The 26,124-nt window shown below is 41.9% G+C and overlaps 2 protein-coding genes across 2 annotated transcripts in view; both read right to left on the bottom strand.

Moving 5' to 3' along the window:
- The window catches only part of necab2 (N-terminal EF-hand calcium binding protein 2), a gene marked incomplete at its 5' end in the record, with an annotated part of 220,142 nt that extends 201,074 nt beyond the window's left edge, over positions 1-19,068 (bottom strand). The window contains 2 exons of the mRNA XM_079258623.1: positions 15,121-15,145; positions 18,742-19,068. Of these exons, the coding sequence (XP_079114749.1) occupies positions 15,121-15,145; positions 18,742-19,068 (352 nt within the window). The remainder of the gene's footprint in view (positions 1-15,120; positions 15,146-18,741) is intronic.
- Positions 19,069-20,122: 1,054 nt separating this feature from the next.
- hydin (HYDIN axonemal central pair apparatus protein) overlaps positions 20,123-26,124 on the bottom strand; it is a gene marked incomplete at both ends in the record, with an annotated part of 105,642 nt that continues 99,640 nt past the window's right edge. The window contains 6 exons of the mRNA XM_079252078.1: positions 20,123-20,332; positions 21,624-21,905; positions 22,521-22,745; positions 22,833-23,063; positions 23,150-23,300; positions 25,315-25,478. Of these exons, the coding sequence (XP_079108204.1) occupies positions 20,123-20,332; positions 21,624-21,905; positions 22,521-22,745; positions 22,833-23,063; positions 23,150-23,300; positions 25,315-25,478 (1,263 nt within the window). The remainder of the gene's footprint in view (positions 20,333-21,623; positions 21,906-22,520; positions 22,746-22,832; positions 23,064-23,149; positions 23,301-25,314; positions 25,479-26,124) is intronic.

Genomic DNA, 26,124 nt, shown 5'->3' with positions numbered 1-26,124 from the left:
TACACACCAAAGCCTGTTTTACACACCAAAACCTGGATTACACACCAAAGCCTGGTTTACACACCAAAGCCTGATTTAGACACCAAAACCTGGATTACACACCAAAGCATGGATTACACACCAAAGTCTGGTTTACACACCAAAACCTGGATTACACACCAAGCCTGGTTTACACACCAAAGCCTGTTTTACACACCAAAGCCTGGATTACACACCAAAGCCTGGTTTACACACCAAAGCCCTTTTTACACACCAAAGCCTGGATTACACACCAAAGCATGGATTACACACCAAAGTCTGGTTTACACACCAAAACCTGGATTACACACCAAGCCTGGATTACACACCAAAGCCTGTTTTACACACCAAAACCTGGATTACACACCAAAGCATGGATTACACACCAAAGTCTGGTTTACACACCAAAACCTGGATTACACACCAAGCCTGGTTTACACACCAAAGCCTGTCTTACACACCAAGCCTGGTTTACACACCAAAGCCTGGATTACACACCAAAGCATGGATTACACACCAAAGTCTGGTTTACACACCAAAACCTGGATTACACACCAAGCCTGGTTTACACACCAAAGCCTGTTTTACACTCCAAAACCTGGATTACACACCAAAACCTGGATTACACACCAAGCCTGGTTTGCACACCAAAGCATGTCTTACACACCAAGCCTGGCTTACACACCAAAGCCTGTTTTACACACTAAAGTCTGGATTACACACCAAAGCCTGGTTTACACACCAAAGCCCTTTTTACACACCAAAGCCTGGATTACACACCAAAGCCTGGATTACACACCAAAGTCTGGATTGCACACCAAGCCTGGTTTACACACCAAAGCCTGGATTGCACACCAAAGCCTGGTTTACACACCAAAGTCTGGATTGCACACCAAAGCCTGGATTACACACCAAAGCCTGGTTTACACACCAAAGCCTGGTTTACACACCGAAGCCTGGATTACACACCAAAGCCTGTTTTACACACCAAAACCTGGATTACACACCAAAGCCTGGTTTACACACCAAAGCCTCTTTTACACAAGAAGACTCGTTTACACACCAAAACCTGGTTTACACACCAAAGCCTGGTTTACACACCAAAGTCTGGTTTACACACCAAAGCCTGGATTACACACCAAAGCCTGGTTTACACACCAAAACTTGGATTACACACCAAAGCCTGGTTTACACACCAAAGCCTGGATTACACACCAAAGCCTGTTTTACACACCAAAACTTGGATTACACACCAAAGCCTGGATTACACACCAAAGCCTGGATTACACACCAAAGCCTGGTTTACGCACCAAAGTCTGGTTTACACACCAAAGCCTGGATTACACACCAAAGCCTGGTTTACACACCAAAGCCTGGTTTGCACACCAAATCCTGGTTTACACACCAAAACCTGGATTACACACCAAAACCTGGTTTACACACCAAAGCCTGTTTTACACACCAAAGTCTGGATTACACACCAAGCCTGGTTTACACACCAAAGCCTGGATTGCACACCAAAGCCTGGTTTACACACCAAAGTCTGGTTTACACACCAAAGCCTCTTTTACACAAGAAGACTCGTTTACACACCAAAACCTGGTTTACACACCAAAACTTGGATTACACACCAAAGCCTGGTTTACACACCAAAGCCTGGATTACACACCAAAGCCTGTTTTACACACCAAAACTTGGATTACACACCAAAGCCTGGATTACACACCAAAGCCTGGATTACACACCAAAGCCTGGTTTACGCACCAAAGTCTGGTTTACACACCAAAGCCTGGATTACACACCAAAGCCTGGTTTACACACCAAAGCCTGGTTTGCACACCAAATCCTGGTTTACACACCAAAACCTGGATTACACACCAAAACCTGGTTTACACACCAAAGCCTGTTTTACACACCAAAGTCTGGATTACACACCAAAGCCTGGTTTACACACCAAAGCCTGGATTACACACCAAAGCCTGTTTTACACACAAAGACTGGTTTACACACCAAAGCCTGGATTACACACCAAAGCCTGGTTTACACACCAAAGCCTGGATTACACACCAAAGCCTGGATTACACACCAAAGCCTGTTTTACACACCAAAACCTGGATTACACACCAAAGCCTGGTTTACACACCAAAGCCTGATTTAGACACCAAAACCTGGATTACACACCAAAGCATGGATTACACACCAAAGTCTGGTTTACACACCAAAACCTGGATTACACACCAAGCCTGGTTTACACACCAAAGCCTGTTTTACACACCAAAGCCTGGATTACACACCAAAGCCTGGTTTACACACCAAAGCCCTTTTTACACACCAAAGCCTGGATTACACACCAAAGCATGGATTACACACCAAAGTCTGGTTTACACACCAAAACCTGGATTACACACCAAGCCTGGTTTACACACCAAAGCCTGTTTTACACACCAAAGCCTGGATTACACACCAAAGCATGGATTACACGCCAAGCCTGGTTTACACACCAAAGCCTGGATTGCACACCAAAGCCTGGTTTACACACCAAAGTCTGGATTGCACACCAAAGCCTGGTTTACACACCAAAACCTGGATTACACACAAAAGTCTGGTTTACACACCAAAGCCTGGTTTACACACCAAAGCCTGGATTACACACCAAAGCCTGTTTTACACACCAAAACCTGGATTACACACCAAAGTCTGGTTTACACACCAAAGCCTCTTTTACACACGAAGACTGGTTTACACACCAAAGCCTGGATTACACACCAAAGCCTGGATTACACACCAAAGCCTGGTTTACACACCAAAGCCTGTTTTACACACCAAAGCATGTTTTACACACCAAAGCCTGGTTTACACACCAAAGCCAGTTTTACACACCAATCCTGGTTTACACACCACGCCTGCCTTACACACCAAATCCTGGTTTACACACCAAAGTCTGGATTACACACCAAAGTCTGGATTACACACCAAAGGCTGGATTACACACCAAAGCCTGTTTTACACACCAAAACCTGGATTACACACCAAAGCCTGGTTTACACACCAAAGCCTGATTTAGACACCAAAACCTGGATTACACACCAAAGCATGGATTACACACCAAAGTCTGGTTTACACACCAAAACCTGGATTACACACCAAGCCTGGTTTACACACCAAAGCCTGTTTTACACACCAAAGCCTGGATTACACACCAAAGCCTGGTTTACACACCAAAGCCCTTTTTACACACCAAAGCCTGGATTACACACCAAAGCATGGATTACACACCAAAGTCTGGTTTACACACCAAAACCTGGATTACACACCAAGCCTGGATTACACACCAAAGCCTGTTTTACACACCAAAACCTGGATTACACACCAAAGCATGGATTACACACCAAAGTCTGGTTTACACACCAAAACCTGGATTACACACCAAGCCTGGTTTATACACCAAAGCCTGTCTTACACACCAAGCCTGGTTTACACACCAAAGCCTGGATTACACACCAAAGCATGGATTACACACCAAAGTCTGGTTTACACACCAAAACCTGGATTACACACCAAGCCTGGTTTACACACCAAAGCCTGTTTTACACTCCAAAACCTGGATTACACACCAAAACCTGGATTACACACCAAGCCTGGTTTACACACCAAAGCATGTCTTACACACCAAGCCTGGCTTACACACCAAAGCCTGTTTTACACACTAAAGTCTGGATTACACACCAAAGCCTGGTTTACACACCAAAGCCCTTTTTACACACCAAAGCCTGGATTACACACCAAAGCCTGGATTACACACCAAAGTCTGGATTGCACACCAAGCCTGGTTTACACACCAAAGCCTGGATTGCACACCAAAGCCTGGTTTACACACCAAAGTCTGGATTGCACACCAAAGCCTGGATTACACACCAAAGCCTGGTTTACACACCAAAGCCTGGTTTACACACCGAAGCCTGGATTACACACCAAAGCCTGTTTTACACACCAAAACCTGGATTACACACCAAAGCCTGGTTTACACACCAAAGCCTCTTTTACACAAGAAGACTCGTTTACACACCAAAACCTGGTTTACACACCAAAGCCTGGTTTACACACCAAAGTCTGGTTTACACACCAAAGCCTGGATTACACACCAAAGCCTGGTTTACACACCAAAACTTGGATTACACACCAAAGCCTGGTTTACACACCAAAGCCTGGATTACACACCAAAGCCTGTTTTACACACCAAAACTTGGATTACACACCAAAGCCTGGATTACACACCAAAGCCTGGATTACACACCAAAGCCTGGTTTACGCACCAAAGTCTGGTTTACACACCAAAGCCTGGATTACACACCAAAGCCTGGTTTACACACCAAAGCCTGGTTTGCACACCAAATCCTGGTTTACACACCAAAACCTGGATTACACACCAAAACCTGGTTTACACACCAAAGCCTGTTTTACACACCAAAGCCTGTTTTACACACCAAAGTCTGGATTACACACCAAGCCTGGTTTACACACCAAAGCCTGGATTACACACCAAAGCCTGTTTTACACACAAAGACTGGTTTACACACCAAAGCCTGGATTACACACCAAAGCCTGGTTTACACACCAAAGCCTGGATTACACACCAAAGCCTGGATTACACACCAAAGCCTGTTTTACACACCAAAACCTGGATTACACACCAAAGCCTGGTTTACACACCAAAGCCTGATTTAGACACCAAAACCTGGATTACACACCAAAGCATGGATTACACACCAAAGTCTGGTTTACACACCAAAACCTGGATTACACACCAAGCCTGGTTTACACACCAAAGCCTGTTTTACACACCAAAGCCTGGATTACACACCAAAGCCTGGTTTACACACCAAAGCCCTTTTTACACACCAAAGCCTGGATTACACACCAAAGCATGGATTACACACCAAAGTCTGGTTTACACACCAAAACCTGGATTACACACCAAGCCTGGTTTACACACCAAAGCCTGTTTTACACACCAAAGCCTGGATTACACACCAAAGCATGGATTACACACCAAAGTCTGGTTTACACACCAAAACCTGGATTACACACCAAGCCTGGTTTACACACCAAAGCCTGTTTTACACACCAAAACCTGGATTACACACCAAAGCCTGGTTTACACACCAAAGCCTGATTTAGACACCAAAACCTGGATTACACACCAAAGCATGGATTACACACCAAAGTCTGGTTTACACACGAAAACCTGGATTACACACCAAGCCTGGTTTACACACCAAAGCCTGTTTTACACACCAAAGCCTGGATTACACACCAAAGCCTGGTTTACACACCAAAGCCCTTTTTACACACCAAAGACTGGATTACACACCAAAGCATGGATTACACACCAAAGTCTGGTTTACACACCAAAACCTGGATTACACACCAAGCCTGGTTTACACACCAAAACCTGGATTACACACCAAGCCTGGTTTACACACCAAAGCCTGTTTTACACACCAAAACCTGGATTACACACCAAAACCTGGATTACACACCAAGCCTGGTTTACACACCAAAGCATGTCTTACACACCAAGCCTGGTTTACACACCAAAGCCTGTTTTACACACTAAAGTCTGGATTACACACCAAGCCTGGTTTACACACCAAAGCCTGGATTGCACACCAAAGCCTGGTTTACACACCAAAGTCTGGATTGCACACCAAAGCCTGGTTTACACACCAAAACCTGGATTACACACAAAAGTCTGGTTTACACACCAAAGCCTGGTTTACACACCAAAGCCTGGATTACACACCAAAGCCTATTTTACACACCAAAACCTGGATTACACACCAAAGTCTGGTTTACACACCAAAGCCTCTTTTACACACGAAGACTGGTTTACACACCAAAGCCTGGATTACACACCAATCCTGGTTTACACACCACGCCTGCCTTACACACCAAAGCCTGGTTTACACACCAAAGTCTGGATTACACACCAAAGTCTGGATTACACACCAAAACCTGGATTACACACCAAAGCCTGGTTTACACACCAAAGCCTGATTTAGACACCAAAACCTGGATTACACACCAAAGCATGGATTACACACCAAAGTCTGGTTTACACACCAAAACCTGGATTACACACCAAGCCTGGTTTACACACCAAAGCCTGTTTTACACACCAAAGCCTGGATTACACACCAAAGCCTGGTTTACACACCAAAGCCCTTTTTACACACCAAAGCCTGGATTACACACCAAAGCATGGATTACACACCAAAGTCTGGTTTACACACCAAAACCTGGATTACACACCAAGCCTGGTTTACACACCAAAGCCTGTTTTACACACCAAAACCTGGATTACACACCAAAGCATGGATTACACACCAAAGTCTGGTTTACACACCAAAACCTGGATTACACACCAAGCCTGGTTTACACACCAAAGCCTGTCTTACACACCAAGCCTGGTTTACACACCAAAGCCTGGATTACACACCAAAGCATGGATTACACACCAAAGTCTGGTTTACACACCAAAACCTGGATTACACACCAAAGCCTGGTTTACACACCACGCCTGCCTTACACACCAAAGCCTGGTTTACACACCAAAGCCTGGTTTACACACCAAAGCCTGGTTTACACACCAAAGTCTGGATTACACACCAAAGGCTGGATTACACACCAAAGCCTGGTTTACACACCAAAGCCTGGCTTACTCACCACCTCACTCACACACCAAAGCCTGTTTTCCACACCAATCCTGGTTTACACACCAAAGCCTGTTTTCCACACCAATCCTGGTTTACACACCAAAGCCTGGTTTACACACCAAGCCTGGTTTACACACCAAGCCTGGTTTACATACCAAAGGCTGGCTTACACACCAAAGCCTGGTTTTCACACCAAAGCCTGGCTTACGCACCAAGTCTGGCTTATGCACAGAACTTTGTACACATTTAGGGATTCTGCCTGCATGTTTACAGTTGTTTCCTGCTAGTTTTCAGTCAGTATTTTTCTGGGTCATTAAAGAAATATGAGGACTACGAGAAGCAGATGACCTGACAAACTGGGGAAGTAAGTGGCTGATATAAAGTCCGTCTGTCTGCAAAGCCAACTCACAGCTTCACTAACTTGTTAATGACCGTCTGACTGTCTGTCCGCAACTTTTAAAAAATGAAATTTCACTCTAAATGATTTATCTGACATTTCAGGACCCATTTAGTATTCTTCTAGAAAGTTAGATAAAATTATCATCATTTTAAAGTAATTAATGGTTTCAGAATATCTGATTAAACTATTTCAACAGCAGTCCATGAGTCCCATTCTGGACTTCAGAGTTTTATCTCAGATATGATTTTCATCCAAATGTCAAAACCTTCCATTAAGCTTCATAAGTTCCGCTATGTTAACAGATGTAAACCATCCAACTCCTTTAAAGATCCATTTAGCAGTCGATATGTTGGCTTCTGTTGAATAAATCATGAACTAAACACTCCATACAGACTCATCATACTGTCTGCATCGCCTCTCCCTCATTCCTCTTGTCACTTTGTCACCTCCAACTACTAAATGTCTTCTTCCATCTTCTTCTGGTGAATATCTCTCTTTAAAAACATCCTCCTCATCGGTTACATGTAGGATTTTTCTCCTTCAACACCTGCTCAGATTCTGTTATAACCTTCACAACATCTTTTATGTATCATTTCAGAAATATCCTTCCTGCCATTACTTCAGTCCGATCGTTACTGCTTATTAATTTTTCTTCAGTCTGCCTATGTTTTCCTGTCAGTTTCTTTCATCTTGTGCTCCTTTATAGCGTTTCAATTTTGGAACAAATGTGACCTACAAGAGAGTTTCAAGTGGAGAAAAACACACGCAGATAGCTTCACCCCATAGACTGTATATAAAGAGATGGATGTAGCCTCCTGGACGTCATCCGTAGGTTTCTGAAGAGCTGAATTGAAGCTCGGTGGGCGGTTCCTACACTCGCCATCTTGGCAGAGGCATACGCGTCGTCACACCCGGAAAATACAAATATGGGCAAAGAAGTGGAGCTGAGAGGGGGGCTGTGAGCGTCATGGTGGATGATTGACATTGAGCAAACTCTGAGATTTCTGAGCTAACCCAGAGATAGCGGGAGCTACCCAGCTAACGGAGGTAAGCAGGCTAAAGCTAAGTCACATTGTTAACCGGCTAAAAACCGCGGTTGTTCTGCGTTCTTCTTACTTGAAGCGGGAGATCAGGTACCTGTCAATCAAAAGGACACGCCCCTAAATGTGCCAAATTTTGAGATTAAATTACTTTTAAACTGGCGAGGTAGAAAAAAATTCACTCCCCCCACAGTTGTCATGAAGGTAAACCTGACCTATTAAACCTAAAATGGATTTTTGAACCAGGCTGTAAACATGTTTATTTCTGCTGTGGAGTTGTTCTTTTCAACATGGGAGTCTGTGGGGATTTGCTCTGTTTTGGAGCCCCTAGTGGATGAAGGGGGAACTGCAGTTTTATGCACTTCCACATAGGCTTCACTTTTTACCGCCGGAGGTTTCCGCTTGCTTTACCCTCTGAAATAATGGAGACCTAATGATTCATTTGGTAAAATAAAGCTACCATCTGATTTTAGAATTATTATATTTCCTTTTGTAGATTTTTATCAACAAAATTACGAATAGGTAAAGAAAATATTTTGTCGAAATAGTTCAAACTTTAAAGAAAAAAAAATAGTTGAAAATAAAGCTAAAGCTAAGTATAGTTTAGTACTGGTTAAAATTGGTTCCCCTACAGTAACACTGAGACCACCCCTTTAAGCAGATTGTAGAAATTATTTCCACTTTGTAGAAATCTCCCCCAATTTTCACCATTTCCAGCTGTTACATGGCTAAACTCACAGAGTATGAAATGCAGAACAGAAGAGAGCACTAAATACATTTTTTGGGACAACCACAGAGCAACTCGGCACACAACAGAGAACCTAAAGCGTGAAGAAAGAGAAAGCTGAGTAAGTGTTGATGACTAACTGCTGCAGAAAATAGGAGCCAAGCTTTCAAACTAGGACTAAACCCAGGGAAGATTAGACTTCACCGTGTGGCCGCGGCCGTGTGCACACAATGTTTAAAAACAGGGATTCAAGCACAAAATGTTGCTTAGTTTCACCAAGAGCTGCATGAAGAGGCTAATTAACGAGGCTATTTCATATTCAAAAGACGGAGCAATGCTCTGTCATAAATTCACTTCTTTGATGTTAGAGAGAGGAACAAATTCAGGTCTGGTATTTTTAAAACAAAGTCATCATTTAAAAGAAAAACAAATGCTAGTAAAATTTATCTGACGTTTAAAGGAGCCGATAAATCTACACCCCCCCCACCTCCCCACGCCCCCCCCCACAACCATCCAAAGGAAAATCAGGAAGGGCAGCTTCATTATCGTAACAGTTTGGCCGTGCAGTGGACGCAGATGCTCCTCATGTCTGCTTAAAGCTGTTGGCTTGTAATTCTGCGTGTTGACAGCGAGGACAACAAGCCTCCCTAAACTCCGTCTGCTTTCTGCCTGTACGTCAAACAAAGTGATGGAAATAAACAGATGGTCGGCGAGCCACATGAAAGAAACGCAGAATGTTAATAAACCACCTCCTTGTGCCATTAGAGGACTTTCCCTTCATCTACACCAGTCACACACCCAAACTTCACTGTTTCATCACAGCAACGCCTTCATTCAGTCTGCAGCTGATACTCAGGACGGAAAATGTCAGGTTTATTTCATCTTATGAAGCAAGCCAAGAGTGATGTGTGTCCATACTAAGGTATCTGTGTTGTCATCCACCTGCCTGTATTTATTACAGAGCAAACAAAACCTGCATGAAATTTAGAGGAAAAGAACTGAATCGGGGCCACAGAATAAAAAGAAGGAATGTAAAATGGACTATCACTCTAAAACAACCACATGAAACAAGCAGAAATTTAAATAATATGAAGTTAGTCTGGTGCTTTTTTCCTTCCATTCAGGCGGTTGCTCTTCTACCTGAACAAGCTGCCTCCATGTCAGGGTTTCTCCATCCGGCTCCATGGGGGCCCCTGCCCCTCATCATGTAGTTGTTTGTAGCTCCACCACACCTGATTCAGGCTAATAGACCTGCTCGTCAAGGACTTTACAAGCCTGCTAATGATCAGGTGAGTATGGAAACCTCTAAAAACGTGCAGGGGTCCCTGAGGACCAGGATGGAGAAACACTGCTCCGGATCTTTGTGTAACAGTGTAGGAACATGCACTGATCTGCTTTCTATGTCCCGTCTTTTAACTCAGAACTAATATGGACTAAATTTAGTTGTGGAACTGCTGGAAGTCCGAGTCTTTCTGCGATGGGTTTACATTTTAGGGGCTTTTGGGCATTCCGGCCCCCACCAGCATTGTAAGTGTGACAACTTGTTCCTATCTGTGTGTTATCATTGGGATGGACTGGTGCATTTCTGATACTACAGGAAGTACACAAATCTCATAGATAACAGCAAAGAAAGAAAATGACTAATAATGAAATCCACTGCTTCAGCCTCCCAGCACCTCCATGAACGCTTGAGAATTTCAGTGTTGGTACCTTCCAACAGACTCACAGCAACATAAACTCTGTTTTCATACCTTCATTATTGAACAAAAAGGGGTTTGAATGACTCTGCAGCCACTCTGCTTTGGAGCATCATAACTACATGTTGTGCTGCTGTGGAAACAAGTCATAGTGAACAAAGATCTGCTGTGTGATGTAGAGAAACTACAGTTCAAATCTTCCATTGTTTGTTTTTATTCACGTCTTCCTGATTCTTTATGTTTTTGTTGCTTCGCTTTCTGATTAATTTGTTTGTTTTCCTTTCCAGCTCAAGCTCAGCTTTATTGATTCAGCATCATCTCTAAATGCATTAAAATCTGTCTGCATTGTTTGAGGACCCAAACTCTTTCACGCTGGGCGTAGCTAGATTAATTACTATGTAACCCTAACATGCAAACCTATTGGGATCGATTGCTACAACAAAACAGACAAACTTAATTTCTTATGCTAACAGAAGCAAAGCGAATCAACCTGCATCTTCATGATGTTTACTGGTGCTTTGAGGTTTAACACATGATATAATTAACTTTTAAATCAACCAGTCAACAATCCATCAAAAAAAAAATTGCTTTACGTATCACTAATCCATGTCTGCGACATTAAATTTATTAAAGAAATTCAACAGTCAAGTAATCTTACACAACTAATTTCTCTCTTATATATCCCTGAAAACAACAGATGGTTTGGGCACAAGCATTCATGGTACAATATAGGCTTAAAGGGGTGCTATGATGGTATTTGGAGTTTTCTGAGCTTTCTACAGTGTTACAGTGTTGAATCCTCATCAGACATGTGAACGGCACCGTTTTTTATCACCTAAACGCATGTTTGAGTTTGAGTTTGAGTTCCAGCACTCTCTCCGTTCGGTTTCCATGACGACGAAAAACGCGTCATTTTAGAGAGTTTTTTTCTACTTGGAAATCCTTGTGACGTCCCGGGGGATAAGGTTCGGTGATTGGTTACCTTCTACTGGTTAACAAGGACATGTACAAATACATCAGGCGGGTGGAAAACGTGGGATAAAGTTATTTCCAACGATGGCTGGTGAGTTTACCAAAGAGAGACATCCTGCTGCATTCGTTGCTGTGGGTTGCTGTTTTCCACTTCGTTTTCAGGCTCTGATTCAGGTTCCAACATGTAGGGCTGGATGCTATGTGTTGACATTGTATTTTGTTTTTGTTATTGATTTCATACGAGCCTAATCCTTCTGTTTATGAGATGTTACAATGACGGTGAAAGCAGGTGCGGTGTGCGCTCCCGATGTAGTGCAGTGGCGGGAGGCGGGGCTTAATGCGGAAGAGTCTCAATCCACTCGTTTTGCCCACAGGCTGATCTGACAGCCTACGGAGAGGGTCGGTCTGAAGTAAATAAAGCCATTTGTGACAATAACTCCATCAATCCCAGCCCTTCTGGTCTCAGAAATAAAAATAAATTAGCCTGAAATGCAAATAATAGTTCCACTTTAATAGCCTAATTACTGAATGGGATGATTTTGAAGAGTATAAATGTAAACATGGCATAAATTCACTCTACCAGTGTTTACAATGTAACATTTCCAGTGTAAAACTGCAGGAGCCTGGTTGGTTCTGAGGTCCTGGTTCCAACACTTAACCAAGTGCTTCCTAATGATGCAACTACTTAAGAGAAAACTCCACCAGCTGCATAGCAACGTCTGCGAGTCAGCAGTGGGGATCACACATGCACATGAATGTACATTGAAAACTCACTAAAGGTTAAACACAAACACAGGCTGCTCTTTGATGCACGCTTTCTGTATTTGACAGAAATGGAAGAACCACACCCTTCTTGATTTGCTGTTCAGCAGCCCCCAAAAAATGCTCCATTAAAGTACCGACAGAATTCGGCCGACTGAATCTCCATTACTGCCCAGATGTCAGATACACGACGCTCCTGTTCCCCTGCTCCTCTTGTTCTACTTTTTTTGCTCCTGTTCTGTTACTAACCTCTCCTCCTTTTCAGACTTTGCCACCCTCTTTTCTTTTAACAATCCCCTCTCTCCCCGTTAGCATCTCTCTTCTCCCGCTCTCATTAAAACACTTCCCCAGCCTTCTCCCAGGAGAGAGGAGTAGGAGTTTAAAAATAGCTCTTCTTCAGCTCACGCTCACTGGGTCTTTCTCCAGCCTGCATTCTGTACATCAAATAACAACATTTTTCCATAATAACCATCCTTGTTCCCCAACGAGTCACATTTTTCTCTCTGGTGCAGCAGCAACTCATCCAAACACACACACATCTGCCTCTTTAAAGACTTTTTGCAGCTGGATTGGAGCAGTTTAAACACCCCAAGAAACTCTTATCAAAAGTTTCACACAATCCAACAGCTTGTTTGTGATGGAGGTGCTTATGCTAGAGGTCTGTGCTCAGGATACCATCAGTAAAAATGTAAATTTATCGTAACTGACGGGCTGTATCAGAGCAGTTGGTAATTAGGTGGTGCATGCATTAAAATGCTGTCAGCTGATGCCACAGTCAGCTGTAGAGGCACAATCACTTCTAACCCCACGCTAAACAGGAATGTCATTAACTGGGAGCTGAAACTTGGGCGAAAACTGTCTCTGTTCATCAAACTGCGGCGTATTTCTGCTCAGACAGATGACGAAGTAATGACCAATTAAACCCCCAGGTAGTGCAGACATGTCTTATTTACAGAGATAAATGTTGGGATTGTAGCGATACTGGAGAGAAAGCAAAGGAGTGATCAGGTTGGACAGAAGAGAAATCCCTTCGACACACACACACAAACACACACACTTCAAGAGCAAACGGCCATCTGGCTGCTATGAAAGCGAAGCATTTTATGCTGTTTCCTCATTAGTGGAATTCTTTGTCACAGTGAAAGGAGAGATGAGGAGGAGAGAAAGGATGGGCAAAGATTGACCAAGGAGGGAGAGACACAGAAGAGAAGACAAAGCGAGAACGGGAGATGCCCGATGGGAAAACGCAAGCTGCTCCCAGACAAAGCTGCAGAAACTTCCCAACAAAGTGCAGCAGCAGCTCAGACAGCAGATCAACGCGGTTCAGAAGCAACATTCTCACACCTGGATCATCTGGCTCGACACCAGCAAGGCCAAAGGGGTAAAGGAGGATGCTGAAACAGCTTCAAACCAGTAAAAGCTCAATATGTTCCTTCCAACACCAAATCTGTGCCGTCCAATTAAATCATATTCTGTCTGTTCTGCTAATAACTGTGGCATGTTTGGGTTATGCAGTTAGACAGCACACCTGTTCAGTTCCAAGCTTTTTGTACCAGAACATAACTCTATTCCTCGAACTGACTTAAAATCTGTTCAAAATAACATCAAATACACAGACTGGACTAAAAGGCTGCCAAAACGCAGCAGTGTGAAAAGACGAGCCCACCCATAACTTATTAAGAACCATCTTTAGCCACAAAAATGTGAAGTAAAGTTTTTATGTCTAGTTTTCAGTCTCTGACATTGTAGTGGAGGAAATCTGCTCTTCTTGAGGTAAAGCATTACTTTACGTTAGTTCTTACACATATGTCTCTGAGCACATTCACACCAGGATGTGGGGGGGCTTTATTTGATCTGATGGGAGTTATAAACATTTTGCACTTTGCTCTGGTTTGCTCCCACACTGCACTGCACTGAAACCTTCTGACCATCCTGCAGCTGCAGCTCGCTGGGGACGAGGTTTCCTAAAAGGATCAATGCCAGTGTCAATATGGCCTCAAAGTCCAAGCTTTCAGTCAGGTCCAGGTCGGACTTCACTGGACCTCTGCAATACCAGTAAATACTCCAGACTAGAAAACTACAACCTTTGTGTTTGCACGTGTGTGTTTGTGTTGTGCGTTTTGTGTATCAGATGCTGTACTAACCTTGTTTCTACAACTTTTTTACAAAAAATTGATACAAGGTATCAATTTTTTTTAATTTCTTTTTTGAGATCTTACAATTAAAAAAATGCAATTTGTTGTTCATAGCCAAAGACGACCCCAAAAGCCGAGCTGTGAAACACTTAAAAGCATGTGTGTTGATGTGATTCTAACTTATTTACATTAAAAATGCACATAGTCAACTTTTCATCTGCTTGGAGAACTTTAGGGGAAAAAAAAGTTATTTAGAAATTCAACCTTTTACAGAAAAGACAATAAAGTGCAAAGACTGAAGATAATCTTCAGTCTTTCTTTGTACAAATAAGATGTACGTACCAAAGTGGAATTATATTTATCGTAAATTAGTAAAAAAAAAAAAAAAAAAAAAGTAATTTAACCATTAAATGTATTTTTGTATATCCTGTTATCTGTTCCAAATTTAGCTTCCTTTACATAAAACTTTATTTTATATGCAGAGAATAATAAATGCAATTAAAACTGCAGAAATTCAGATCAAATAAAAAGATGATGGAACCTGTCACATTATATAACATGCTGCATGTCGGAACACTCTTCATAATATTCAGCATCATCCCTTGTCTTTATGTCTGCAGGGACCAGTCGATATGAAAGAAAACTTTACTCACCATCTTTGTCAGCTCTTCTGAATATCTGTGAACATAAAGCAGGAAAATGTAGTTAAAAAGAGCCGAGGTATCTGCAGCGAAACCTCCCAGTAGGAGGTTTTATATTAAAAACAATGTAGTGTCATATTGAAATATGTTTTACATCCATGTTGTCAAACCCTGCTGCCATGTTGGTTTTAATGATGATGGGAAAGTCAGAAAAGGATGTTTTATGCTGATTAATTCACTTTTAGACAATTTGAGCCTGAATCCCTCACACTGTTTGTGTGGAAATGTTTATAAAACACAACCCTGAGTTCTACCGGTGTTTTTAAGGCTTATCTTAACCAAACGTTTACATGATCGCAGATCAGTGATTCAGCATTTACTTCTGGAAGATGATGGTTCCCCGTCATCCTTCCAGTTTCTAAAGATGCGTTGGACAATCCAATCCATTTTTATTTGTTTTCTTTGCTTTATAGCCATAATTTGACCCTTCTGGAAGAGATGAACATGTTTCCCACAAACATAGGGTTTGTTTTCTAACAGGTTGTTTAGGAGAAGCGAGTTGCTCCATCAGTTAGGGTTAAATATCACATTTCCTGTAGAAATATCATCACCTATGCAGTAATTATCCATTGTGAGGCTCCTTTCTGTTTGCTTAGTGAAAGCCAGATGGTGACTTTTGTTTTGGACGGTGTGACGCAGACTTTGTTCTGGTAAAGTGTTAGAAATTCACTTTTCAGCTGAACTATAAATCAATTATATCATCAATCTGTTTAACTATCTGATATATTTTTATTCATAAGAAAATCTGAAAACATTGAATTAATGTGGTTTCTTCATTTAATGTTGTTTAGACAGAGACCTGGATGTTGTGCAGCGGTAACACACCTGCTCACCTGGTTGTCACCTGTCTTTAACTCTGGTCCAGTGTTGTGTGGGTCTGCATTTTAGTGGAAATGTTGGGCAGCGGATGTTTTGTGGAAATCTCACAAGCTGCAGCTCTGCCTTTAAGTAATTTGTTGAAAACTGCTGATAAATGCTGTCATGTTCCATCCGTATCTAATATGCTTTTATGATGGATTTATTATTATCATGGATTTGCAGTATTTATTTTAAACCACCAACATGTTGTAAATACTCTAAGACTGTATGTTAGTTAAAACAGTGCCTATGTTGTTCCCTTTGATATATAAAGAAAAATAAACTAAAGAAACGTAAGCAGTTAAAATATAAAATTCCATCCATGCTACTGAAATAAGAGAAAAGACAGCAGTCAACCTGCTGAAGCAGCTAAAGAGATGAACTCTTCACACTGAAAGCTTTTCAGTCTTAATTCTGCTTGTTTGTTGGAGTCAGAAGTCATGGCGGGCTTCACAGCTGATCTGTGGCGCGTACGTCTGTCATGCTGGAACCATAAAACGTGGAACGCTCTTCTAGCTGGTGGGTGTTTTCACCAAATTCTGCAAATACTTCCTTCACAGTTCATGGTATCTTTCCAATGCTACTCATCACACTGTAAGTTTCTTTCCATTCCCCGCTTCTCATCCTGTTGTACACCTGATCATGGCTGTTGTGTTCTCACTGGCCGTGGCTGGCTAACTGTGGTGGAGATGATGGAGTCAATGCAAGCCTCTCATGTGTCACAGTACGTCTCTGAAACCCTGACGCGCTGGAACTGAAGGTCACAAATATGCATCAAATCTGATGTTTGTCTGTAGTATGAACTAGGCTTAATCGAGGAAAAAGACAGTAACAAAAGATTTTAATAATGTGTGTACTTCAGAAAATCTATCCTAACTACAGTTTAAAGTAAAAATACAACACATTTTTGAATAGAAATCCATTTCTAGGTGAAAAATACATCCTACATGATTATTGTTGGTAAAGCTATAAACTGAGGTGCATTTATGAAGCAACCAGTGATGTGAAAAGGGCAAAATGAAAATCATTACAGCGGAGCTGAGCCACGTTCCAAATGACATGTCGCCCTGCATTGTTCTGCTTCCCGGCTGCACTCTGGGGCGTACTCAGCCTCGCAGAAAAGAAACAGATGCCGGAGACCCAGAGGCTTGAAGGGGAAAGTGAGCAGACTGTTTGTGTGTGTGTGTGTGTGTGTGTGTGTGTGTGTGTGTGTGTGTGTGTGTGTGTGTGTGTTGGTATAGATTTACAACAAAAACCGTGTGACAAGTAACAACACCAAAGAGAAACTGGAGCTTTAACAAAACAGAGCTGGAAGACGAGCAGCAGAGGGAGTGAGTGTTGCATCCATCCCTTAACCTCATTATAACGGATGCTTCAGAGGAGAGGGATGGGAGCCTTGAGGGACACGAAGGAAGTAAGGAGAGGACAAAGGATTAAAGAAGCTTAAAGAGCAGAGAGAAAGGTGGAGAGAGGTTAAAATGAAGAAATGGATAACAGCAGCATAGGATGAGAAACAAGCAAGCAGAGCAGCTAATGAGGAAACTGCTGCATGGAGCTATGAGCGCACACACACACACACACACACACACACACACACACACACACACACACACACACACACACGCACACACCCCAATAAATCCCTTTGGTGTAGACTTCTCCATTGTGGTAATAATGACAGGGTCAGTCGTATTGGAAAATGGCAAAACCATTAACATTTCAAAGTTAAAGGCGACACTGAAAGCAGGAGAGAAAATGCCAGAATGAGTTGAAAGCAGATGTCTGAGCACTGGTTGAACTGGGTGGGGGGGGTTCAGGTAGGGTGGAAGAATAAAGGCAGGAACCATCTGTCATGTTCACACACAACTTTATAGCCAGGGATGCTCTCCAGTCTGTCATCCTCTGCAAAAACAGGATAAACTGCTCAATTAAATCTGAGTTTTATGTTAAATGAGGCTGAATGGCAAACTAGGCTACACCTAGAGAGAGAGAGATAGTTTACTGGGGTATTGTTTCTTTAAATGGACTTGTGGGTCTTCTCTCCCTGCAAAGAAGCTCTGAATGACTTCCTATTGTTTAAATAAATTTGGAAATTCCTCTGATCACAGTTTGGAGTCTATTGAGGTCATGAGAGTCTGCTTATACTGGTCTGCTTTCTCCTTTTCCTCTCCATTAAAGCTGCTCTCTCCAGGGTGAAAATGAAAAAGGTGAGTGAAGAAAAACGACCTGGTTGTGTCGATGAGGGGTTTTGCTCTGTATAAGCCAAGCCTGGGTTCTGGGTGTAACACTGGGAGAAGTTCCAAGGTGCTTCATGAAATACTTACATTTCTGAGAAGAGTGAATGTTGATGATGTTCTTCATAGAACAAACAGAATGAAGGTGTGTTTATTTATATATATAAAGAAGTTATTCTGAAAAGACTTTGGAGTGATTATAGTAGGCTATACTTAAGGGAAAAACTGAAATGCAGATGGATGTCCGGGATGTCCAGGTGGGACTGGAGGTCTGCTTTCATCCCGGACACCCTCCCTGTCAAAGTATGGACAATTCATGCAGAGCTTCAGTCTAGTGAGCAAAGCACGAACTACAAACCCCAAAATAACTGGTTCCTAGCCGTGCGTAAGTGCGCACTGCACCGCGCTCTGGATGTCTCCCTCCATCACTCCCACCCACCCGAACCCGCCCTGGAGGACTGTTGCAGAGTTGTTTACTCACATCCAGAATGACCGAGATTCCTCTCCGCGGTTCTGGGGCGAAGAACTGCTCCTGAGCCACGGCCACCTCCTCCTTGCTGGAGGCATACTCTCGGCTGGAGATGTTCTTGTTGTCGCTCATTTTGGTGACGATCCAGCGGACGAGCCCGTCGATTCCACCGGGCTGGGCGCCGCTGTTTCCGGACTGCGCTGCCGTCGCGGACTCGCTGTCCTGACCGGCTACGGGTTTTGGCTGCTCGCGGCTTTCCTGAGCTCGAAGTTTGGCTTGTTCTTTGTTGAGCAGTTTGTGGACTCCGTCCCTACAGTAGCGCGCTGCCTGCTCACACATCCTTTTGCTGCGGAGCGCTCATGCTGCGCTCTATGGGGGAGAGAGAGAAGCTCCCACCCCCCAACTTCCCTTCTTACATCACATCATCCACCCCAAAACACACCCACCCATCCTAAAGATCCACCCTGATATAACCCCCAAAACTGTCTTTTTTAGCTGGAACAGGAATCTGTCCCTGCAGGGATCATAAGAGCTGAAAAACATCAATCCGTCCTGTTAAAAAGTTCGGAATATTTCCAAGCAGCTGCAATCTTCTGGTCTTACTGGCGAGATGCACCAGGAGCTGTAAAGTAGACTGGAAACTACTGGTCTAATTTCCAGTCTGAAAAATAAAAACAAACTATATAAAATGCTTCATTTATGTAAACAGAACCGTCTTGTGATGCTTCCTGCCTAAAGGAAGATTTCAGGTTTATTTCTTTTTTAGTTATGAAACATAAAACTGTTTCTCCTAAATGATGCTACTCTAGCTCCTAATTAGAGGTTTGTGTGTGTGTGTGTGTGTGTGTGTGTGTGTGCGTGCGTGTGCGTGTGTGTGTGTGTGTGTGTGTAATGTCTAACCTTTGGTAACGAAGGACTCCCCCAGCTCTGCCCTTTCTGCAGGGTACTAAGTCTTTCCTTCAATGTGCTGCATGTCACACAGAGGTTTTTGTTTGTCTAATTTTTTTTAAATTTTGTTTGTTTGTAAATTAAATCCTACTTTAATGTTAAATAAATGGCTGAAGAAGCAGTAGAGTCAAATAAAGAATGTATCAGTGGAGCAGCAGAAGTCTAGTCGGATCACTTGACATGATTGCCCCCATGTGGAAACTAGCAGGAAAGTTTTCTCTGCAGGATTTATTCAAGTAGAAAAGATTTTCCAACATGTTGAAAAACTACCAGACAAATGAGGAAACATGCGGCCAGTAGTTCTCGCATTGGTATAACAATTAGGCCTTCAGATAAACAAACTTTAAAGCTATAAAACCAGATCAATAGGAATTGAATGAAGAAAAAGCTGTAGGTTTAAACACATCTTCATGCTTTTGGATCCGTGCTGTTCAGGGTGTTGCAGTTAAGACGACTCAGGTCGGTGACCTTTCAGGTAATAGATCCATGTGCAGGCTTTATTGTCGCCCTCTGAGCGCTGGCTGGATATGGTCAACTTGCCAAACCACGGTCCTGGAGACTCCCCTGAAGGTGCTTCAAAGGACACCAGGATGTTCTGGGTCCTTTTGGAGGGGATGCTGTCCACTCCTTTCACAGTAAAGCAGGAGTTGTCAACCTAAAGCAGGAGGAATACTGTAAATGTCTCAACGCATCTTTTACAGATGGATTATAAACAGCATGGATATATCTGAACAGTTTATGGATGCCAGTAAAATAAAAGTTCATTTCAAGATAAAGCAGTAAAATCAATCAAATCTTGAGAATATTAAACATGCAGTCGGTTAGATTATTCTGCAAACTACACCGGGCTAATCTTACATCAATTTTAGCCACTCTGACTGGTTATACACTCAGAATTAGTCAACTGATCGGCTATAAGATTATGATTCAACACCAGTTTCCCTTTTCCACTCGAACAGGCCTGACTGGTCACGGTACCAGCTCAACGGGATGCTGCCATACCTGGCACTATAAGGCACCTGACCCAAGAAGTAATGGGCAAAAACCTCTAATCTGATTTAATCTGAACTCTATCTTTGGGTTTAGTCCAGTTAGTTCAGAGATGAGACCTTCGTGGAACAGACTTGTGTATCCCTCAGACAACTGAGACGTGGAAAAACAGAATATTAATAAAAACCTGAAACTTATTTTGCTAAAACTGTTGAACTTCATGTGGAAAACTGTCAGAGTTGACAGAGATACAACCACAGAGTACTGCTCCATGGTTGCTTTACGTTCCTGCTTATCTCCTCTATGAGATAATCAGCAGTGGACATAGTAGATAGTACCTTTCAGTTTAACATCAACATTAATGGTAGTTTCCCAGCATTATATTGCCCAACATGCCGCCTTCCCATCAGCTTGCCTTCTTGCTATAGTACACGTTGTTTTCTTGTCTTACGCAGATGAACAATCGGCACCCTGACTGGTGTGAGGCTACACAGCCACACACACTGTAAGTTCTGAGTCTTTTCTAGAAGAACTGGTGATTCTCTTTTCAGGAAATTCTGTTTTTCTGTTGGATCATCAGTGAACTTTGGGCAGCCATGACCCTGTCGTTGGCTCGCTGGAAGGCAGGTTCTGACCACAGTGGATCAGAAAGCTGCAGCTTTAGACCAGCTTTAAGTCATTAGTTTGGTCAGATCCTTACGGCTGTGTTTAGTAAACACATAAGCTACATGGAGGCACAAATTCTGCCTGATATAGCTGATCCACATGATGGCGTTTTGTCTTCACCAGTAACTGGTCATAATGTTATGGCTGACCAGTGAATAGTAAAAGCTTTATCAAGGAAACACTTAATGAGTGAATTCAAGTTCATGGTGATTTAAATAGTTGTTTTGTATTTGGTCTGTTGTTCTACTTCTTCTTCCTGAGTGACTTTACCAGTCCGACTGGCCGTTTACCTGACAGGAGAACGTTGTGGTCTGCAGGAAGACGTTCTTGAAGGGAATGGTCATGGTGCGTCCTGCCTTGATGCTGAATGGACCCTGAGCTTTAGGGGGCAGGCAGACGCCGTGTAAGGGAACTACGTATTCCCCAGCATGTCCTGAAGACAGCCGAAGCTGGCCTATGACTTCCCCCAGCTGATGAGGCTCAAAGCAAACCTCCACACCGGACTCTGATCCCGACGGGAAACCTGGAGAAGCACTAACATTTCTGTCCACAATGAAATCTGGACAATCAGTCTGGAAGAGAAAAAAACACTAAAAGCACTCAGAGAATGCAGACCAGGACATTGGAATCATTTCTGACAATGATTGTGGGCATTATTTTTAAGTTAGGAGCTCTAATGGAAAAAATATCCCATAGTAAGAATTCCTTTTAAAGATTCCTGGATCCAAGTGGTCGTCCTGTTGCCACCTAAATGTAATCACTTGTGCTTTATTCCATTTGCGATTTCCTGATAATTTCATCAAAATCCTTCCATAACTTTTGGAGTGTTGTTGCTCACAGACAGACAAAACAACCCCCTGAATACACCAAGCCCCCTGGCTTGGTGGACATAAACAACGTGGACATGTTGTAGCAATGACTTATTTTTATGCTCTCTTTTTTGGTAAAAAAAATAATTTCTAAAAATAAAGCTCATTTTAAAAGAACAATGTTTTTATTCCTTGATGAGATAATAATGAAGAACCATGATCCACATAATTACTAGTGTAAATGAAAAAGACAATAATGTCCAGTAAGTGTATTTGTCTAATGTTTCTTGGACTTTCTTAAATTCCTAAATGTTCCAGTTTTAGGCAGAACTGGCACAGAGAAGGAGAGCAGGAGGAACAGGCTTGGTATTTTCTTACCTTACAAGAGTACTCGGTTTTGAAGCGGGAGTAGTTGATGAATTTAACATGGATGGAGTGGCTGCTGCCCAGCGAAGCGTTGAAGTGGACGGTTTTCTCAGGTGATGGGGGCAGAGCTTTGAGAAGCAGGTCATAGTGGAAGTGGCCCAGATCATTGCTGAACAGAGACAGCCGTACTGTGGACTGGCCTTCTTGCAAAGGATGGTATTCAAAGCTCAAGACACCCTAAAGAGACGAAACAGACCTGAATAAACGGTGTTAACTCAAGCCGATGGGGTTTCTTTTTGGTTCAAAGATGTTCTCTTTCTCTACCATGGACTGTCCTGGCACCGTGTGCTGAGGTGGGCCACTGATGTCAGGGCATTTACACTCAGTGGTGAGGCAGGTAGCTGTAGTCAGGGGGTTTTCCACTTGTATTGTTGCTGAGGTTGTCCGCCGGACAGGGGTAACCAGCTCGATGGTGGAAAGGACTCCTGGGGGTGTGACTTTGAAGGTGACAAGGTAGAACAAGTACTCACCTGTGGCCTCATTAAGAAAAGTCACCTGAGGAGAGGGATTAAATGGAGGTATGACAATGGAAATATCAGAAAAATCTCCAAATGGACACAAAAAAATGTGCGTGCTCAAACCTTGGTGTTGTACTGTCCCTCTTTGTACGCAAAAAATGACAAAGTGAAGTCCTTTGTTGCTTGAGCAGGGAGATCAATTTGCTTGAGACCCTTAAGAGACGTCGTTGCATCTGGTTTATCAGGTTTCAGCATCTCAATCAGCACACGGAACCTGAAAACACAGAAAATCTCCTGACCATTGTATACTTATTAGTTAATCAGAGTTCTGATATAATTTCCTTATCTTTGTGTTAATACAAGAAGTAGAAAATAAAATGTATTTAATTTCCATCAATTCAAGTTTTTATCACAGTGTCCTAAATCTGGGGTAAGTAATGTTGGGGAGCTAGCAAGATGTGAAAGTGGCGCCCTGTCTTGGCTCCTCCCCCTGTCTTGGCCCCTCCCCCTCTGGTTTTACTCCTTGCGTGATCCGAAGCTTTTTATTTGCAGCTTTTTCTTCACTACTTTGTATTTTCATCCTAACACGCTGTTTATATGCAGGGTGTGGCTATCAGGTATGTGCTGCTGGAGGGGGAGGAGGGGAGCCGAGAGAAGAAGCTACGAAATATAAGAAATGAACAACTTCAATTGAGTCCGAACGTTTGGATTGGTCAGAGTTTTTACAGATTTACAGTAAACTGAGGGGTCTAACTATATTTCTTATTATTAATGATTACAAAATGTACAGACTACTATCAAGATGAGGAACCACTTCACCCGGAGTAAAAAAAAAAATGATCTGAGCACGATTACAAACTATAGCTTTCAGGGCTGTGACGATATGCTTCGATTCTGATCTTTTGGGTCCCGATTCGATTTAAATTGCAATTCTCACAATTCTTTGATATTGATGACTTTTGTAGATTAAAAACAAAACAAATGTATCTTCTTTTCTCTTCATTTTCCTTGATTTCAATTACAAAACAACTCAGTAGCCAAACTATCATTCTGCTGCTATAATGCCCGATAAGACAAGTAAAAAGATCAATAAAAACAAAAAAAATGACAGAATTTTTAATAATGGATTATTTTTATTTATTTGGAAGAAAAAAAAAACCCTAACAGCTTTAGTTACAATCCAAAGTTAAACTGATAAGTTTGAGGCCAGAATGCCTTGAATAAAACGCGCTCCATGTAAAGAGGCAGCAGCTCCTGTATGTAGTTGGGTCAGATTAGAATCCCACCCTTAAGTCATTTAGTGGGTGTCATTCCTCTACATCTCTAACTCCATTTCTTTCAAGCTATTATCTAATAAAGGAGGCATCTGGTCAGAAAATACTTTTAAAAAGATATTTAAGCTATTTATGCTGCAGCGTTTGGATGTGATCAGTTAGGTATAATCATTTATGAGAGAAAGTTTGTGGTTTCTTTAGACAGGTTTGACTTCTTGTAGAGGTTCCCAGACTTTTGAAAATACCAGATGCAGTTGCATTCATCCCGTAGCTGACATCAGGGACAACACAAACATAAAATACTCAGCGTGACTCAGCTACAGATGCCACATCATGGACAAAAAAAAAGGTTTTTTGGTTCAGCAAGCACCAGGAGTTTCTTATCATTATGGTTATAGTTTTGCTATGGTACTTCTGTTGGACATACTGGAATAATTGAAGACATAATTCTTTTGAAAATAATTTTTTTCTGCAAACATATTCATCTTACACTTCAAGAAAAGGACTGACAACAGTGGAGAAGTTCTATTCTTTCCCTGGACAGCCATCTCCACGTGCTGCAGCGAGGTGTTGTTCACTAAAACGGACCTCAGACAGACTTCCCCACTTCACCAGGTGAACACGGACATAAGTATGAATGAATCCCATGAATAAATACTAGTAATAAATACTAGTAATAAATACTAGTAATGCATACTATACTAGAACTGCTTGATGTGGTTATCAGCAGCTGTTTGTAACAACTAATCCCCTGGAATAATTTATGATCTAATTTATTACTCTGAAGGATAAAAACATAGTTGATATAAATCCACCTGCTTCCATGAGTCTTTACTGAATGTATGAACAAACAAACCAATGAATGAAAGGATGAAAGAAAGACAAAGAATGAATGAATGAATGAATGAATGAATAAATGAAAGCAAGAAAGAAAGAAAGAAAGAAAGAAAGAAAGAAAGAATGAAAGAATGAATGAATGAATGACTAGAGAGTGGCAGTGTGAGCATGTTTCACCGCTGCTGCCTGGAGAGCCCGTTGGTCACAGCGAGCAGCTCTGAGTGGCGGGTTTTGGCAGGTAGCTCACGGACAACGTTGTCCTCTGGTTTGGGAGGAAGAGAGGTTCCATGGAGGAAGTAAAACATGCCCTTTCCATCAGGGAAAGAGAAGAAAACTGACCCCTAAAAACATAAGTGGGGAAGAAAAAAAGCTGCTCATATTAAATGTGAAATGAAATGCCAAACTTAATTGTTGGTTTTTAATTAATTTCATCAGACCTTGAAGAATTAAATATACATTTTTTAAAAGTGTTCAATGTCTTTATAGAATGTATTGTCAACAAAAGAATACAGATGTGCTCATATGTCTTCATCCCCTTTCATTAAAGAAAAGGCTGAATTTACAACAGTCACTCAAATAACTGGAGACTTAAAAAAGGAACAATAACTAAAAATTAGCAAAAATATCATTTAGTAATATAAGACACTGTTTTTTCATTTAATTGAGTTGAAAAAAGAAAAAAAAACAAATAAACAAACAAATTGGTCCTGGACAAATGAGAGACTTTTCTGTTGAACAGTGGGACAAAATACCTGTCAACAGGTACAGAAGTCTGACTGAGAGGAACAGAAAACACCTGACTGGAGCGGAAACATTAAAGGATTGTTCAACTAAATATTACTTTATGACTGATGTAATATGTAATAAATTATCTTATTTGTTTGATTTTTTAAAAAAAATATTTCTTTTGAACCAGAATTAGAAAATAATGTGATGATTTTCCTAAAATTTTTATTTATTATTACTTCAGTCAGTTTCAGCTTATTT

The sequence above is a fragment of the Telmatherina bonti genome (assembly GCF_933228915.1).
Source record: "Telmatherina bonti genome assembly, chromosome: 2".
Taxonomy (NCBI): Eukaryota; Metazoa; Chordata; class Actinopteri; order Atheriniformes; family Telmatherinidae; genus Telmatherina; species Telmatherina bonti.
This window is presented reverse-complemented; position numbering and strand designations above follow the sequence as displayed.